This window comes from Pristiophorus japonicus, chromosome 13, assembly GCF_044704955.1.
Source record: "Pristiophorus japonicus isolate sPriJap1 chromosome 13, sPriJap1.hap1, whole genome shotgun sequence".
Taxonomy (NCBI): domain Eukaryota; kingdom Metazoa; phylum Chordata; class Chondrichthyes; family Pristiophoridae; genus Pristiophorus; species Pristiophorus japonicus.
Genome location: NC_091989.1, coordinates 143,955,215 through 143,971,993, shown reverse-complemented (window position 1 = coordinate 143,971,993; position 16,779 = coordinate 143,955,215). Strand labels below are relative to the sequence as shown.

The following is a 16,779-nucleotide window of genomic DNA, read 5'->3' as shown; positions in this document are numbered from 1 at the left end:
TGGCATTTTAGCTAGCAATAAATGGATATAAATCTAAAATATATCTCACAGTAACAACTGGGCCAGTTTTATAGTTCTACAAGAAAAATGTTCTTTATGTTGACTACAAAAGTGAATATGTTGCAATATTGTGTGCATCATGCTTATTTTGGAAGTTGCAAATAAATCTTGGTTGCTGGTGATGATAAACCACAACAAATTGCTTATTTGTCTCTTTTGGACCTTTTGGTCCTTTAAACCATTGAGCTGAAATTTCATTACACCAAAGTTACAGAGCTTGTATATCTGTGGCTTCTCACTGACTAATGCAGACACCATGTGCTTTAAATTATACTAATTGCCTTAAAGAACCTGTTAACAACGAATCTGAATGTTCCATTTATTACTGTGAGGAAGGAGTTTATTTTACTGTTGCATCCTTGCCAATACACGATTTACCCTGGCAATCTCAGAATGAAAATTCAGGGTATTTGAGCACTTTGAGAGATTTCAATGTAAAACATTTGATCGTAAAAGGGGCAGCACCATCTAAATTACTTGCTCAACTACAAAAAAACAATGACAAAAAGTGATTTAGCAAGTGATAAGTGATACAGAAATAATTTGAAACCATTTGAATAATAGTAAGGATTGCAGTGATGCAGCACAAATTAGGTTCATGAAGAAGGGTGTTTAATTCAAGACCATCATGTCGATTGTCTACATGTTCAATGCTGTATTTCACTGAACTGGATCACTGTGTATCCTTAAAGCAGTTATGGTTTACTCAATAACCAACACACAGCTCTCTGATTATCCAGGGCTTTTCTCAGTAAATTAGACCCAGTTGCCTTCCAGGCATTCTCCATTCTTGAGAGAGAGTTCCACATTTCCAGGATGTCTGTACCTTTATTTTTCCATTCAGTTTTCTGTGTGCACGTAAATGGAACAGATGTAAACCACTGAAAGCCCAGCCTTTGTCATTTTGTAAGGAGATGGAAGTTATTTCCATTTAAAATCCTTGCAAGAAAAGCACTCAAATATTCACAGTATTCCTTAATTCTTGGATATTCTGTTGCTAGTGGTTACCATTGGGTTCTCAAAACCTAACATCTAAAACTCTATCATAATATTACAATGCATTTTTAAGCCATATTTAGAAAATAGAATTTAGGTATGGCAGTTCATGATTTTAATGAGATCATATTCTCATCCACTGCACTTCCCTGAACTATGTTATCATCATTGAATCTCCAAGCCGAAGTCCATGCATGCTTTTTAATCAGCACTGAGAAACTTTAAAGTTCCTGTTCCCCTTCAGCACGAGAATCATTCCACATACTAATGTTGCAACTTAATTTGTTCAAAGGTTTGCATGAATTATATCCTAAATCTGGTATTTCTGATATGGCAGGATGTTTGTAAAGACATTGTACTGTTACAATTACCCAGCGTAAATACCAACTATCATCCTCACACTGTTTGATCACAAGTGCTGTCACTAAATTAGAACACACTGACACAAATGTGCAGAGTGGGGAGTGAACAAAGTGGTCTATGGCCCGAATCAGACACTAATCAAGATATTGATGGGTTATAGTATTGCTGCCATTTTCCCAACAGAAGCATAGCTCCACACTCCACATTGATTTGACTCACCTCTGAAGCCCTGGACTGAACCTATGCTGCGATACACAAATATATTTTCTGACAATCTACTTCCCTAAGCAACTGCCACTAGTGGCAGAAGACTAGTTAAATAAAAATAGTATGAATAACAGCAAAAGCTACATTTCAGAAAGATATTCGAAGACACTGTGACCAATACAGACAACAAGGGACTCAAACAAACTAAGGCAAGCTGCAGCGGCCATGTTTTTGAACATTTATTGGGGCAATTAAAATGGGTAAGTTAATTGAGTGTTTGCCATTTAAATCTTAATTAAATATATTCAGTTAAGCATTTGATATAAACCTAGATTTTTTTTTGAACGTATGCAATGTAGGCATTTGATGACAAAACACCTAATTTCATTCTATATGTGCCATTTTATATGCTGTGCTTGCATATATTAAGTATATTTTATTCCAAATATGTATTTTGTCGTGTCTGAATTGGATCTTGGACAAAGCGTATTGCAGCCATTATGTTTGATGCGCAGTTCTTGATAAGGTCAATTCTCACTCAAAATCAATCAAGATTAAAATGATCAAACCAGGATTAATTTAATTGTTCATGTCAGGATTAATTAGGTGATAAAATATTAAATATTAGAACTGCCTTTTTTGGAGGAAAAAAAAATATAAATAGCAATTTCATAAATCAATATGCTAAGTATTTCTTCTATAACATTAATAAAATAATTTCAAGGTTTACTGATTTGTACACTGTACAAAATTTGAACATTTTTGCAAAGATGGAATGAGCTGTTTAGAAACTGTAAAGTTTAGAAGTAAATCTCAACTAAATGTTAATAGAAGGGAAATAGAAAGCTAGGGAGTTTAAGGGGCACCATATTATAAAACGTGCACCTTCTTGGTTTCTGTGCAGTCAGTGCACACTATTGCCTTATGATTTTTGGTAAATGATTTTAATGCTGCAGCTCTTACCTGTATGTGACCTCATATGGGTCCTAAGATGGCTGGGCTGGTTAAAGACTTTACCACATTCCTTGCATGGGAACTCAGTGTGTTTGCCTTGTGTCTTCCCCAAACCTAGGCATGCATATATTATGAAAAAATGTACAGTTAGCAGCCATAGCAGAAGAAAGAGTCATCAGTGAAAGTAAACAAAACCAGACAGAAATTCCAGCGCATTTACTGGTGTTTACATTTTCAACATCAAATCCTCAAACTATTACTTAGTTTATGAAGCAGCTTGTTTGGCCATTGAGCATCAGAGGTGCATTCCAGCACACTACTGCTATGTCAGTCAGTTTCCCAGCGTAACACCCAGATATGATATTTTAGTCTCCGTGACACAACTGGAATTGACTTCAAGCAATGTTTTCTCTGAATTTTAAACACTACATCATCAGCAGCAGCAAATATATAACAAATAAAAACATAATCCATAGATTTGTGTCTCTACTCCTGTTCTTTGGGTTTGCACACATTTTGACCTAGTACAGCCTCACTGCAACAAAACCAGTGTAGTTAAGGAGCACCTGAATCAATGCTTATATTAATGAATTATATGTACAAGGCCCTTTATATCATCACTTCATCTACCAATCAAGCAATAATGGATTTAGGTGCTACAGGTACTATCCATAATAAAGTAATTTATGGAGAGCCAAAAACAGAAATGGAGAGTTGCCCACTGGATTCCTTCAGCCCCATTACAGGATGTTAGAATTAAAGATCTGAATGGGACTTATCGACAATTACCTTCACAATAACATAATTGAGACAATTAAAGTATATATTGCAGATGTAATGTAAATTCTGATTTGGAAGGAATAATATTAAATGGAAGCAATAAAGCTTGTGTTGCATTACCTGCAGCCTCTCTATTCAAAAGGTCAAAACATATACACAGTTTTGAATTAAAAAAATGATTGAATCAAAGAAGAATATTGCATGTTCTAAACATTTACTGTCATTATAAAATCTAATCAAAATAGACTAGTGGTTTGTGTTAGTGATAGTGAAGATTAGCTGTCAATGTGAGTTGACTGCCACTTTTCATCTGCAATTGATGGATGTATCTTAAATAAAAAGCAAACTATCTTTAATTCATCTTATGATATACTCTGACACAGCGAAAAAGGTTACAATTACTGTAACACTATCGCAGCGTTCAAAGTATTCCTGTTAAATTTAACACATTGACTGCTGTCAAATTCTGGACACCAGTCTTAGAATGGTATCAGACGGCTAACTGTGTAGTGTGATGTACAGATAACAGACCCAAATTACACCAATAGTTGCAATTCAAACTCCCTGTAAGTTGTAATAAGCACAGAGCTTCACTCCCCTGGCACCTCACTGTTAATATTGGAGCAGTGCTTCCCTCAAAACATTCAAAAGAGTCAAAAATAAGTTTGTAAGTGCTCCAGTACATCCAGTGGACTTCCTGCTGGTATTTAAAATGTGGTTTTACAATCTGATGTGAATGCATGCTGTGTGCGAGCTATCTTATTGGTGCAATTACTGGGGAGCAGAAGGGGAAGACAGATGTGACTCTCCTGTTTTTTTAATGGCATGGGTTACGTTTCCCTCTCTCCTCACTCCAAATCCCAGAATCACCTCAGGTGTTATCCCCCTCCCATTCCTTAAATACGCTTGCACTTCTAGGAACTGTCACAGGGTCTATAGGCCAACAAATGAAAATAGGAACATTGGAACAGGAGTAGGCCATTCCGCCCCTCAAGCCTGTTGTGTCATTCACTTGGATCATGGCTGCTCTGCACCTCAACTCCATTTACCTGCCTTTGTTCCATATCCCTTGACAACCTTACCTTACACAAATCTATCTGGAAGTTCAATTGCAGGCCGAGTTATACTGTCAATTTTTGTTTATATGTACATGAAACTACTTTACATTGATGCTAATATAACAGCATCCTAAATTATTGAAGATGTCTGGAAAATTTGGGACTTTCAACTACAGCATGTTTTCCTAACTGACATATTCAACCGCACTAATTTAATTACTTTAGGACAGGGACCAAAAACAAACTCACTTTTTATTACCGTACACTCTGGCTATAATTAGTTCTTTGGAAACCATGTAAAGTATATGTTACTGTAAGATAAACAATAGATTATAAAGAGGTTTACTTACATTAGTGAAGGAGTCATAAAGAAGGTGCACAATATGAGAAACGGAGGTACAACAGAGTGAATACATAAAAGACTGAATGTAAAATGCAGGTTATAGGGTAAGTTTTTAAAGACTATGCTTCCAGAGTGGAATCTCACTTGGTGGGTGCACTGATCAGAGAGTCGGGTGCAGGGTTGAGTGCATCGAAATCTACTGTTCCCAATTTTCTCGTCATTAAAATGAATGATCAGAAAATTGGGAAGCCTGGAAATCAGGCACAGACTTGTACCCGATCCTCTAATGTGTGCTCTCGACTCTGCAACAGAAGCAGAGTCTATGAAAATTTACCTCAATTTCATCAAAAATATAAGATTTTTTTAGGAGCAGGAAAACAGCATTGGTTTAAGAAGTTTGTCTCTTTTTGATTGATCTCAGCCTGCCTTCTTATTATATCCCTCAATTTCTTCTCTCTCCAGAAACACATTTAGTTGCCTTTAAACCCAGTGACATCTCCTGGCAACTTATTCCACTAGTCTATTACGCTTTGAGAAGAAACTCTGCTTGACTTCCCTTCTTACTCCTAAATTTGCTTTGTATTCCTTACGTATATATCAATGGAATTATGTGAACAGCAGTTCCCCCCCCCACCTCCCCTTTATAATACTGAAATCTGATGTAAGGTTATCAACCTGAAACATTAACCCTGTTTCTCTCTCCACAGATGCTGCCTGACCTGCTGGGTGTTTACAGCATTTTCTGTTTTTATTTATGATACTGTACTTGGGAGCTATACACAATGTATCTTTGAAAGGGACAAATACATTCTAGTGCAAGTGCTTCATGTCGATTCCCCATCAACACGGAAGTCATAAACAATCCACTTTATATCTGAGGTCACGGGATACCAGAAAACCTTACAATGGTTCAGTCAGTATCATAATATAAAACAATACTGTAACCCTCAGCTTTATGTTATATCTTATGTACTTTCATCTCAATTCCTTGTTCATTCATGTTATTTGCTTTATCATAGATTATTGTGCATTAACCCCAAATGCATGGACCAACAATCTTACACAGTTCAAAGGTTATTTGTGGGCATGTCTTTAAAAGATAAATGAAACAAAATTATACATGTATGTATAAATTATATCAAACCACACATAAAGGCCCCAAGTTTCGTGCTGCGGCGAAAAAGGCGCACCTCAGAGCTGGGCGCCTGTTTTTCGCGCCGAAAACGGCGCCGGAAAAAAAGTGCGGTATTCTCGAGTTCCTTGGAGCTCGATGTCTGCTTGGCGCGGCGCACAGGGGGCGGAGCCTACCACTCGCGCCGATTTTGTAAGTAGGAGGGGGCGGGTACAATTGAAATGAGGCTTCTTGGTGCCGGCAACCCTGCGCGTGCGCGTTGGAGCGTTCGCGCACGCGCAGTCTGAAGTAAACATTGGCACTCGGCCATTTTTAAAAATACTGCAGAAAAAGTGAAGATTTGTTTCTTGGACCCCTGCAAAGGCTTGCATTTTAATTTTCTTGATATTTCTGTGTGTGAGGGAGTGCTTTTAGCAGCACTGCTGAATAAATCACCTGCTGAAATCAGTGAGTTCAGCTTTTCACTGCTAAACTTGCAGAACCGGTGCCTGCAAATTAAGGACTGTGTGTTTGGAGAAATAAAAGTGCCAATTCAACTTTGCAATGGATCAACGTCCACCAAGAACAAAGAATTTCTTGCATGAGGAAGCAAACCATTGCATAATATGTGGTGTTGACAATGCAGCACCCATTCTGCAAATTTAAATATAAAGATGTCGATGTGGCTGCCTCTCCCTGCCCACATGGCCTCAGTCCCCCTCACAGCTCGAAGGCTGCTGCTGTTCTTTCTTTGGCTCCCGGCCAGCCACTGACGCCGCTGCAATCCCATGGCCGAATGGCCTCACGTCCGCTCCTGATTCTTCGGCTGCCTTAGAGCCACCTGACGATGCCCCATAAGCGTGGCCGAACGGCCTAAAGAATTTTAAATCTGCAGCTGCGTGTGTCCTGTGTTCATTCTTCGGCTCCCGGCCAGCCACTGACGCCGCTGCAATCCCATGGCCGAATGGCCTCAAGTCCGTCCGGGTGCTGCATCTTCGCGGGGAATGAAGGCCTGCCTCAAGCACCGCAGCTCAGCTCCAAGGCTGCTTGCTGCCTGCCGCTGCCGTCGAGACGAGACACTGACACCACACCCCTGCCTCAAGCACTGCAGCTCAGCTCGAAGGCTGCTTGCTGCCGCTGCCGTCGAGACACTGACGCCACACCGCTGCCTGAAAGGCCTGCCTGAAGCACTTTCACACAGGTAGGAACATGGTTTATTTAATCTTTTCTTTGCTTATAAATTTTTATTCAGGTTGGATTTATTTGTATAATATTTGTATAAGTATAACTAAGGATTGATTGTAGAATTTAATGACTTCACTCCCCCGCCCCCCCCACCACCTCGTTCCCGACGCCTAATTTGTAACCTGCGCCTGATTTTTTAAAATGTAGACAAGGTTTTTTCAAGCGTACAAAAATCTTCACTTACTCCATTCTAAGTTAGTTTGGAGTACGTTTTCACTGTGGAAACTTTGAAATTCGGCGTCAGTGGCCGGACACGCCCCCTTTTGAAAAAAAAATTCTGTTCCAAAGTGAAACTGTTCTACCTGACTAGAACTGGAGGAAACTAAATGTGGAGAATTCCGATTTCTAAGTTACTCCGTTCTACACCAGTTGCTCCTAAAAATCAGGAGCAAATCATGTGGAAACTTGGGACCAAAGGCTGTAACACAATCAGAGAATTCAGATGATTATAAATTAGTTGAGTACATTATCTGAAGTACTCATTGTCTCATTCCTTCTTCGGCATGTTTCCTACATGCAGTTAATGCATATGCACAAACTACATAGTGAAATGCACCTTCTCTTTTCATCTGTCCCTTTACCCACATGCTTCTATCTCCATGCATCTTCCTTCAGCTACTTCCAGTGCATGACTATCTTTAGAGTTTGCACTTGTCTGTTTTTGAATTAGCCAGTCCAGTATTTGATCAAGTTCAATGTGCATTTCTCAGATATAAAGCAGAGTCCAAAAGATTTTGCTTTGAAGTAAAAGGCCTTTTTTCTACTTACGTCAGTGTCTCATGATATGGAAATATTAAATATTAAGGTTAATAAGCTTTCCAATCAGCAGCAAAGTGAATTTCAGAACTCAAGCCTTGATCCCTCTCCATCTGGTTTTGAGTTTGGCAAAGGTTGGCATAAGTTAGCCATCTTGGCCACCTGCAGTGAACAGTGAGACAGAGAGGATTTTTTTCCTCCTCCCCAGCCACAATGCTCTATTATCACGAGGCATATACTCATACAATGACCTGATAACAAAAAACTCATCATTCATATTATTGATGAATTAGAGTGACAGCAAAACAGGTCACTCAAACTTCTGACTGCCTCAGTGCCTTAACTTCTGTGACACTAGTAACTATAGTAAATTAAATATTGCTATACTTTGACTTAAAAAAAAATAAAAGCAGTTTTTGGGTATGAGTTGGCTTTGGTACAAATTTAGATAGCACTAAAAAGCTGCTGGGCACATTATACTGATTCTGTCTTGGATCTTGCAGGGTAGCTCTTGTGAGCAACAATGAATGTGTATATGGAACTGACTTTACAAACTTAGAATTGGCTGGACAGCTGAAAGACAAGAACAAGGATTAAGTTCATCAATCGTTCTGCCTATTTGGAGTTTGGCAGAGCAGTACATGTCAAGCTCATTACTGCTATTCAATTATGCGTTCCAAGAGAAAAAAGAAACCATTTCTGCGATTTGCTTACGGAACAATTGGCTGTTTGGATAGCGCCACCTCCTTTCCTTGTCATCAACTGCATATTATCATCATCACTTCATTAATCAGTTAAGATAATCTCAACTGAACTCTACGCTCCAAAATTTAGGATGCACATTGGTCATCAGCTAATTATTGAGATATAATTATATTTATGCACAAAATTGCAGTCAAAGCATGCATGTATATGATAAAAGTATAATAAGAAATGAAAGAAATAAGGAAGATTTGCATTTATATTGTGCCTTATCACATCTCTCAGAAATGTCTCAAACTGCTTCGCATGCAATGAATTACATTGAAGTGCAGTGACTGTTGTTATGTAAGCAAGATCCAAACACTAAATACCTTTATCTTTGCAATGTGAACACTTTCTTCCTGAAAATTATGAGTTGTGCGATAGGTAAGGGACACCTAAGAAATGGATACTCAGTCTGAAAAATGCTTTGATCTCAAGTGCATACATAAATCATTAGAAAAAAAAACCTCTATAACATGTGCTGTACAAACATTTTTCCATTTTGTTGCAAGTCCTCTTCTAGGTCAGTAGACTTTATACATTATACAATTAGAATTGCATTCACGACTTGACAGATATTTGAGTGGATTGTACTGTTAGGTTGCTACTAATGCTGGTTTAGGTATTGCATTTACCTGTACTGGGTCAGTTCTGCCGAAACAGGAGTCACAGCTAAAGACCTATTGAAAGGCTATAGAGTCCTTAACTAAAGGTTCTAACAATTACACTATTTCCCAGTTTCTCAGTAGAGTGTAAAAATGCTGATGCTTAACCTGTAGTGGTACCTATCAATCAAATGAAGTGTGCCCCATGTCTGTTGCACTTCCATGGACAACTCTCACAATAATCAAGCCTCCAACCCATTCTTCTGAAACTTAAAAGACCTCGTTAAGCTACAAAATATCTGCTGTGAATATCTATAATCAGGATCTGAAAGTGAATGGCTTCAATTTGATATGAAAACTTGAGAAAACAGAGGAGTTGACATATTAGCAATAATACAGAGTACAACAATTTTGTAAATTTATGTTGAAATTCCTTGAAGCCATGTCTCTAAAAGGGTTTTAGCTGGCCAATGTTTTCATTGCATTTTAAAAGTTGGATTTATTTGACACCCACCTGATAAGTCTGATCTCTTAGTGTTGCTGCTGCTGCTTGAACTATTTCCAATACCATTGAAAGCTGCCATGTTGTCTGTGCTGTAAGCTCTCAGAACAGAGAGCATGTTCATCTGCTGGTCCAGAAGTTGATGGTCGTGGACCTGCTCCTGTTTGACCAGCCCTGGTGGAATATCGTGAGGTGACAGAAGATTTAAATTGTGCCAAGGTCCACCTTGTGGTTTACCCATGGAGCTCAGAAGACTCTGCGATCCTTGTGAAAGAGCTGCATTATGAATTGTATCTTCTTCATCAGAACTTTCTTCATCAGAGGTTAATGGTTGGTTTATGTCCACTAATGCATCTTGATCATCTAAATCTTGATCATTGACAGACCCTGTGTCATCACTGCATGGTTGATTACCTACTTCACCAGAAGGACTCATGCTTGTAGCCCCTGGTGAAACAAGGTTCAGTGTATTTGCAGGGAGACATTTCAGTTCAGATTCATGAGCAGTACTCAAAATAGGTGTCCCTGGACCACCAACATTTGAATATTTGTTGAATTGTTTGTAAAAGTCTGTCACTAGAGAGCTCAGACTAGAGTCCATGGGGTTAACAAAAGACTTCTTGTGATCTCCCAAAGAATCAATAGATTGACCTTGTTGACATATCTTAGCAGCAGAGGAATCTGCCTTGTCAAGTGATTTTGCAGTTATCATATCTTTCTTAGTAACAGGAGAAACTGGCAAACAGGATTTCTTTGCAATAGATGAAGGCTCCCCTTGAAGATCATTTCCATTTCCAGACATTCCCAAAGGATTTTCTTTTCGTTTTGATTTTCCCAGGTGATTTGCTTGAAGGTGAAGAACCATTAATTCCATTGATGAAGTTGTGAAGGCACAGAATAGACACCCGTGCCAAGTAATGTTATCCTGAATTGTAATGGTTGCACCAGGGATTGAGGCAGAATCATGTGACGGAGGTCTCACTGACAAATCCAGTGGTTCATATTGGGATTTTTCTGCAGTAGATCTAGATTTGACAACTGATTTTTCTTCGGATGGCTGACCTTCAGCCCTTCCTTCACAATCGTCAGAGCCAGCATTTTTTGTGTGTTTCTCAGGTGTAGGTTTTGAGTTAGACTGTTTCACACTTGTAGTTTCACTATAGGCTCTTTCCATCATTTCTTTTTCTTTCTCCAAGGATCTCAATCCAAAAGTGTCAATAAAAGCTTGCAACGACCCTTGAAAATTGACTCCATTTCCAGCCAGGCTCTGGAAAGCTCTGCTTAGATCAGAAAGACTTGGAGTTTCTTCACTACATACCTCCGATGTACTTTTCAGATTTTCTGATTGCTGCTCTGATGTGACACCAGCTCCAAGCCCATGGCGTTCTGCTGAAGGAAGCACTCCTACAGGCCACTGCTGAGGAACCAAGCCACTCCTGAGGTCAGTTCCTGGCACACCTTTCATAACTCCTCTCAGTATGTCTGGCCTAATAAACATCTGGTTTTTGTTTGTTGGCTCTTCAGAATGCTCTTGTTGTGTATGTGACTGCCCCGACAGAGGACTTGTCCCATTCTGCCGCTCCCGGTGGTGGCGTTCCAAGTGATATTTCAGGGATGCTGACTGGGTTCCAGCATAGTCGCAGTGAGGACACTTATACGGCTTTTCCCCTAAACAATTGAAAGAAGGTAGTAAGCTTATGTTGCACTGCAGTCAAGACTCAGAACAAGAAACTGTTTTTGTTAGTGTCGTGAAGGAAGAGAAAACACTGTGAAAACCACATAAATGAGTTTGAACATATCAAGTTATTTTAAAACTTAAAACTTTATAGCAATCCACACAATACTGAAATGAATGATTTAAGACTTACTATGCAGTAAATCATGGGTATAATTAGCAAATGGCATGCTGCAGAAGTAATTTATCATTATTTGTGAAGCATCATTCAAGAATTAATTTAATAATTTTCAGAAAATAGCACTGGTTCAAAGAATACTTCTGTGGTTCAAAGTCCATTCAATGCACAGTGTAAATAAAACATTAAAAAAAATTAAAAGCACATGCAGAACGCTTTGTGCATATTTGTATCCATTTTAATTTAAATATGCAGATTTGCATTTGCACTGGTTTGGAAAATATTTAAAAGAAAAATAAAAGGAGTATTATGCTATGTTCATGTAACAGGGATTTTTAGGATAACATTCACCTCATAAATTATCTGGTTTATGCATATTATTTACATAATTTCTCTGTCTTGAAGGTATATAGATTTCACTCATGTAGTATGATAAAGGACATTTTGTGTCTGCTCATGTTACTGGATTTTTCAGCAAATCTTTTTATTCCACTTATTCTTCAAATTACATTATTTTTTAAAGTGGAATATTATGGACTAAAAGGATGTGGAATATAATCATTGCATTCCATCCATTACACCCTAATCAACCTCTGTCAATGAGTTTCTGTTGTAGTTATAACCTCTTATCAATCAGAAACAAAGCAAAATGGGCTGAATAGTCTCTAATTAAAACACATCCTTTCATGTTCTCCAATCTGAAGCAATTGGAGTATAAGAATGCTGCCCTAGACTGGATGAACTTTACCCATTGTTCTCAATACGTAAAGAAACAGTCTGAACGTCATATTCTTCCACAGCCAATTAAACTACAATACAACTCATTTGTTTATAGCACAAGCCATATATTGTTTACATTGGTTGCATGGTTTCATTTAAGAAAATGATCCATGTAAAAAACATAAAGATGGTCAAATTGTTTTCAATGGCTAGCGAAGTTGCTACCCTGTTTTTAATAGTTTTACCTTGCCATTCAACACTGGTAAGTGATTCCATTCAACATTGTGGTCTAGTAATTTGATGGCACTGCACCTAAGCATCCAATATGGTGTGTGGGGCGAGTGCGCACCAGAAGTGTGTTGCCCGCCAGATTGGTAAAGGCAGAAAAAGAGGTGTCCAGGGCCTGTGCCTGAAAAAGCTGTTAGGACCTTTGTATATACACACTTCCAGCACGAGCTACTCCAAGTGTGTGCCGATTTTGAGATGGACAACTGGGTGCCGTCATCAAAACCCTGGTCGTCGTTTTGGAGCGTGGGCAGGAACATTGGCGGGGCCCAGGTACAGAGGAGTGGTAAGGTCGGGGCGGATGATCAGCGAGAGATCGTGGCGGAGGTGCGACAGATGAGGGCACGGGGCCCAGAAGAGCCGAGGGCCATGGGGCAGCACGGGCCAGCCCACACTGCGATATGTGTACGCGCTGGGTCCGTGCAGCAGAGAAGGTCTCCAGTCGTCTTGGTTAATCCTTACCACTGGACCAAAACCTAGCTCTGTCAAGCCCATGTGGTGGCTTGTGTGCAACGGTCACCATACGTTAAAAAAATTCACACACAGGCATCTTCCACCCCCTCAATTGGAGTTCAGGACTGGAACATCGGATCCTTCATCGAAACACCTGTGAACTCGTGGAAGCAAGTCATCCTCTTTCGAGGGACCGCCTATGATGATGATGATGATGATGAAATGCATATAGGGGAACTAATGCCAGTTTAAGGCCCCCTTTGTAAAATTGGACTGACCTGATCACAGCTGGCATGTGAATTGTGGTGTACATATGGCCTAACCAGCAGTCCTTAAAGGGACCACTGGAGGGTTCCCACCAAAAAGGTAAAAATACTTTCCTGAATGTGGAACCAGGTGGTGTAGCAACGCTCCATTACCAGTTCCCGCTCATCGCCCTTACCAATCGCTTCCCTTCTCTCCCAATCGCCCAATTCCCTCCCGATCACTTCTCCGCCTATCTCAAGACCCACCGGTAAATTTAAATCCTTTTCACTGGCAAGCTGCCAGGGAATGCCCAGCAGGTGTCTGCATCTTGGCAGTCGCATTTGAATGAGACCCGAGGCCCAATATTGGGTGAGCCTTGGGCCTACCTGTACCAGCGCCTAAGTTGGTTGAAGAGCATTTACATATGAAATTACTGCCCGCTTTTGACGTTGCCAATTGTCTGGCAGTGTGGAGGGTGCTGAGCTATACAGACCCGAAAGGTCACAAGCTTGATGTCAAGTCTGTGCTCAGGTCACCAATTTCAACTGGGGTGACAGTGGGGAAGCCACAGTTGGTCTCAGCATCGCTATGCTCGGCCAGGAACAAACTAAGCCAGGATTGCTTTCTGGTGCCCCCTGCTGGAATGTGCATGCATGCAGGCACTGGATGAGGGCAGGATCAGGGCCCGACAGCTAAACATCCATCAACACTCTGAGGTGCTCACGCAAGCTAAATGGCTATTTGGGTGAGGTAGTGGAGGGAAGCTGGTGCTCATTGAATATTACTTAATTGAAAATTGAAAAAAATAATAACAATATCTCTTGTGATATGGGGGTAAGGGGAGAGGAAATTATATTTGTTGGTAATAGACTTAGCTTAAGTCATGCTCTCATCAGAACAGAACTCCAGCCATTCATTTAATGGTAACTGGGAATAGCTTTAAAATAAATGGGCTGGAAATTGCCCTTCGCCCCTATCAGGGGCGGTAACCTTCTGCTACCGGGACTTCCTGCGCCCGGCCCGGAAGTCCTGACCCCGACGCGGAATTGGGCCCTGCGCCCCTCAAAGGAAGTCTCGAGCACACCGCTTCCTTGGAGGGGTACACCCGGGATGGTAGCGCGACACTGCGTCCAGCGCCACGTGGAGGTGGCCTGCGCTACTCAGATTCTCCACATAGTGCTAACACGCTACAACGTCCCTCCCCTTCAAATAAATAAGAGGGCCGCTGCACCCTCTGCAAGCCCGTTGGTGGCCCAGTCAACGCGAGCCAAGAGTCGTCTGACAATTGAAAATGGCGGCCCAGGGCGCTAAAGGCCTCCACTTTAAGGGGTGCCCTGGTGGTGGATATCCGCAAACTGGCATTGACATCCTCCCGCGCCAGTCTCATGGCCCACGGGGAAATTTCCCCCGTGGGGCGCAAAGTGGTCGGCGCAGGATGGTCGGTGCAGGATGGTGAGGGGTTGGCACGCACAGCGATGACATCATCACCGGTTGCACACCAGCCTGGGGCACTAATTGTGGGGCGTGGCGCTGCCAGGTTAGCACCCCCCAAACCTCCGGGGCAATTTCCCCTCCCAGAGTAAACGTCATTGTGCCACGTTAGCGCCTACCTGGCAAGGGGCAATTTCGGCCCCCATATTTCGACAAATAGTCTGCATTTCATCATGGAAACCCGAGTACTAAAAAGTGCACTCTCTGCCAGAATACTAAATATAACTATGGTGGTATAGGGCCAATACCTAATTTTCATGAATGTAAACTGAAAGGTACACACCAAGCAAAACTGTGGCCAATATTTTGTCCAGTTTATGGAATCAAACTGCTGTGCTCCATGCAATGTCTACAAGCCAAGTTGGTCCTTACTTTGTTAACTCTCGACTTGACTATTCCAAAGCAGTCCTGGCTGACCTCCCATGTTCTACCCTATGTAAACTTGAGTTAATCCAAAACTCATGTCCTGACTTGCACCAAGTCCTGCTCACCCACCTACATTGGCTCCTGGTTAAGCAACACTAAGTGGATTTCAAAATTCTCATCCTTGTTTTCAAATTACTCCATGGCCTTGCCCCTCACTATCTCTGTAATCTCCTCCAGCCCCATAACCGACCCCACCCCCAAAACCCCGAGATATCTGTACTCCTCTAATTCTGCCCTCTTGAGCATCCCTGATTAAAATCACTCAACCATCGGTGGCCGTGCTTTCTGTTACCTAGGCCCTAAGCTCTGGAATTCCCTGCCTAAACTTCTCCACCTCTCTTTCCTTCCTTAAGACCTACTCCTTTGACCAAGCTTTTTTACATCTGTTCTAATTTCTCCTTATGTGGCTCGGTGTCAATTTTTTTTTTATATAATACTCCTCTGTAGAGCCTTGGGAAATTTTACTATATTAAAGGCGCTATATAAATACAAGTTGTTGTTCTTGTAGTGTTATAAAAAGCATTATACTTATCTCAATATCAATTTGTGACCCGTTCTACTTTGCTAGTTAACACTGTGGCACTGACCTTTTCACTGTGTACCTGATCATCCTTAGTTTCCATCCTCCAAAAGAAAATTCGTCAGGTTTGAGTTAAATAAAATATTCTGCATCTGTGCAGGGTGACTGCGCTAAGTACAATAACTGACATTCACAGCATGCCAGATACAGGCTCATATCTTGCATAAGTCCAGGGTCACACAACATAGCTATATGACCTTGTGCTGGTTATCATTTTTGTCTTAAATGCCTGTTTTATTAGTAATGAATGAAGCATACACAAGAGTGCTTTATTCATGATGAACAAAAAGGGCATTGAATAACTTATTCAATGGGCGGCTCTCAATTTTCCATTATGCAACCTTGGATTAATATCTGCATACATTGCGTGAGGTGTCTGCTGGTTATTAATCTTCCAGCAGGTAACAGTAAAAAATATGAATTCTGCTTTTTGAATAATTCTGTATCTTTAAGTAGCTGCAAAATTTATGCTGCAAAATGTATGCTGCAAAATTAAGATAAGAATTATTAAAGATATAAAATTCAAATAATTTTTTTAAGTAACAACTTAAAACTTTTTTTGTTTTCAAAACCTTTAATCTGTATTTTGGGATAGAGAGGAATGTGCCTGAATAACTATTTTGTTATATTTGTACCATGTACTCTGTTGAACTTTCATGATTAAACCTGCATTATTCAAAATGGCACATGGTACAGTGAGAAATATTCTGTAAAGGTCAAAGGTCATCCAATAGAACGAGATGACCTCATTTCAATATCGTAACAAAGCGTGGACTTACATTACAGTGAAAATTTTAAAGCATTATGGTTTATCCTGGTTATTTTAAGTGTTATCCTTGCTATATTTTATGCTGTTACAAGACATCAGGTAAATGATTTCTATCAGACAAAATTTCTAAATTAGTCTTTGTGCTTTATCAAATGTTTTTCAACACAGATTGCCCATTACCAGAGTTACTCACTTGTGATAAATGGATTGATTTTATATGCAACAAAGTAAC

The 16,779-nt window shown here is 40.3% G+C and overlaps 1 protein-coding gene across 1 annotated transcript in view; it reads right to left on the bottom strand.

The window, feature by feature from the left end:
• znf536 (zinc finger protein 536) overlaps positions 1-16,779 on the bottom strand; it is a 366,387-nt gene that overhangs the window by 106,107 nt on the left and 243,501 nt on the right. The window contains exon 4 of the mRNA XM_070898079.1: positions 9,737-11,392. Within this exon, the coding sequence (XP_070754180.1) occupies positions 9,737-11,392 (1,656 nt within the window). The remainder of the gene's footprint in view (positions 1-9,736; positions 11,393-16,779) is intronic.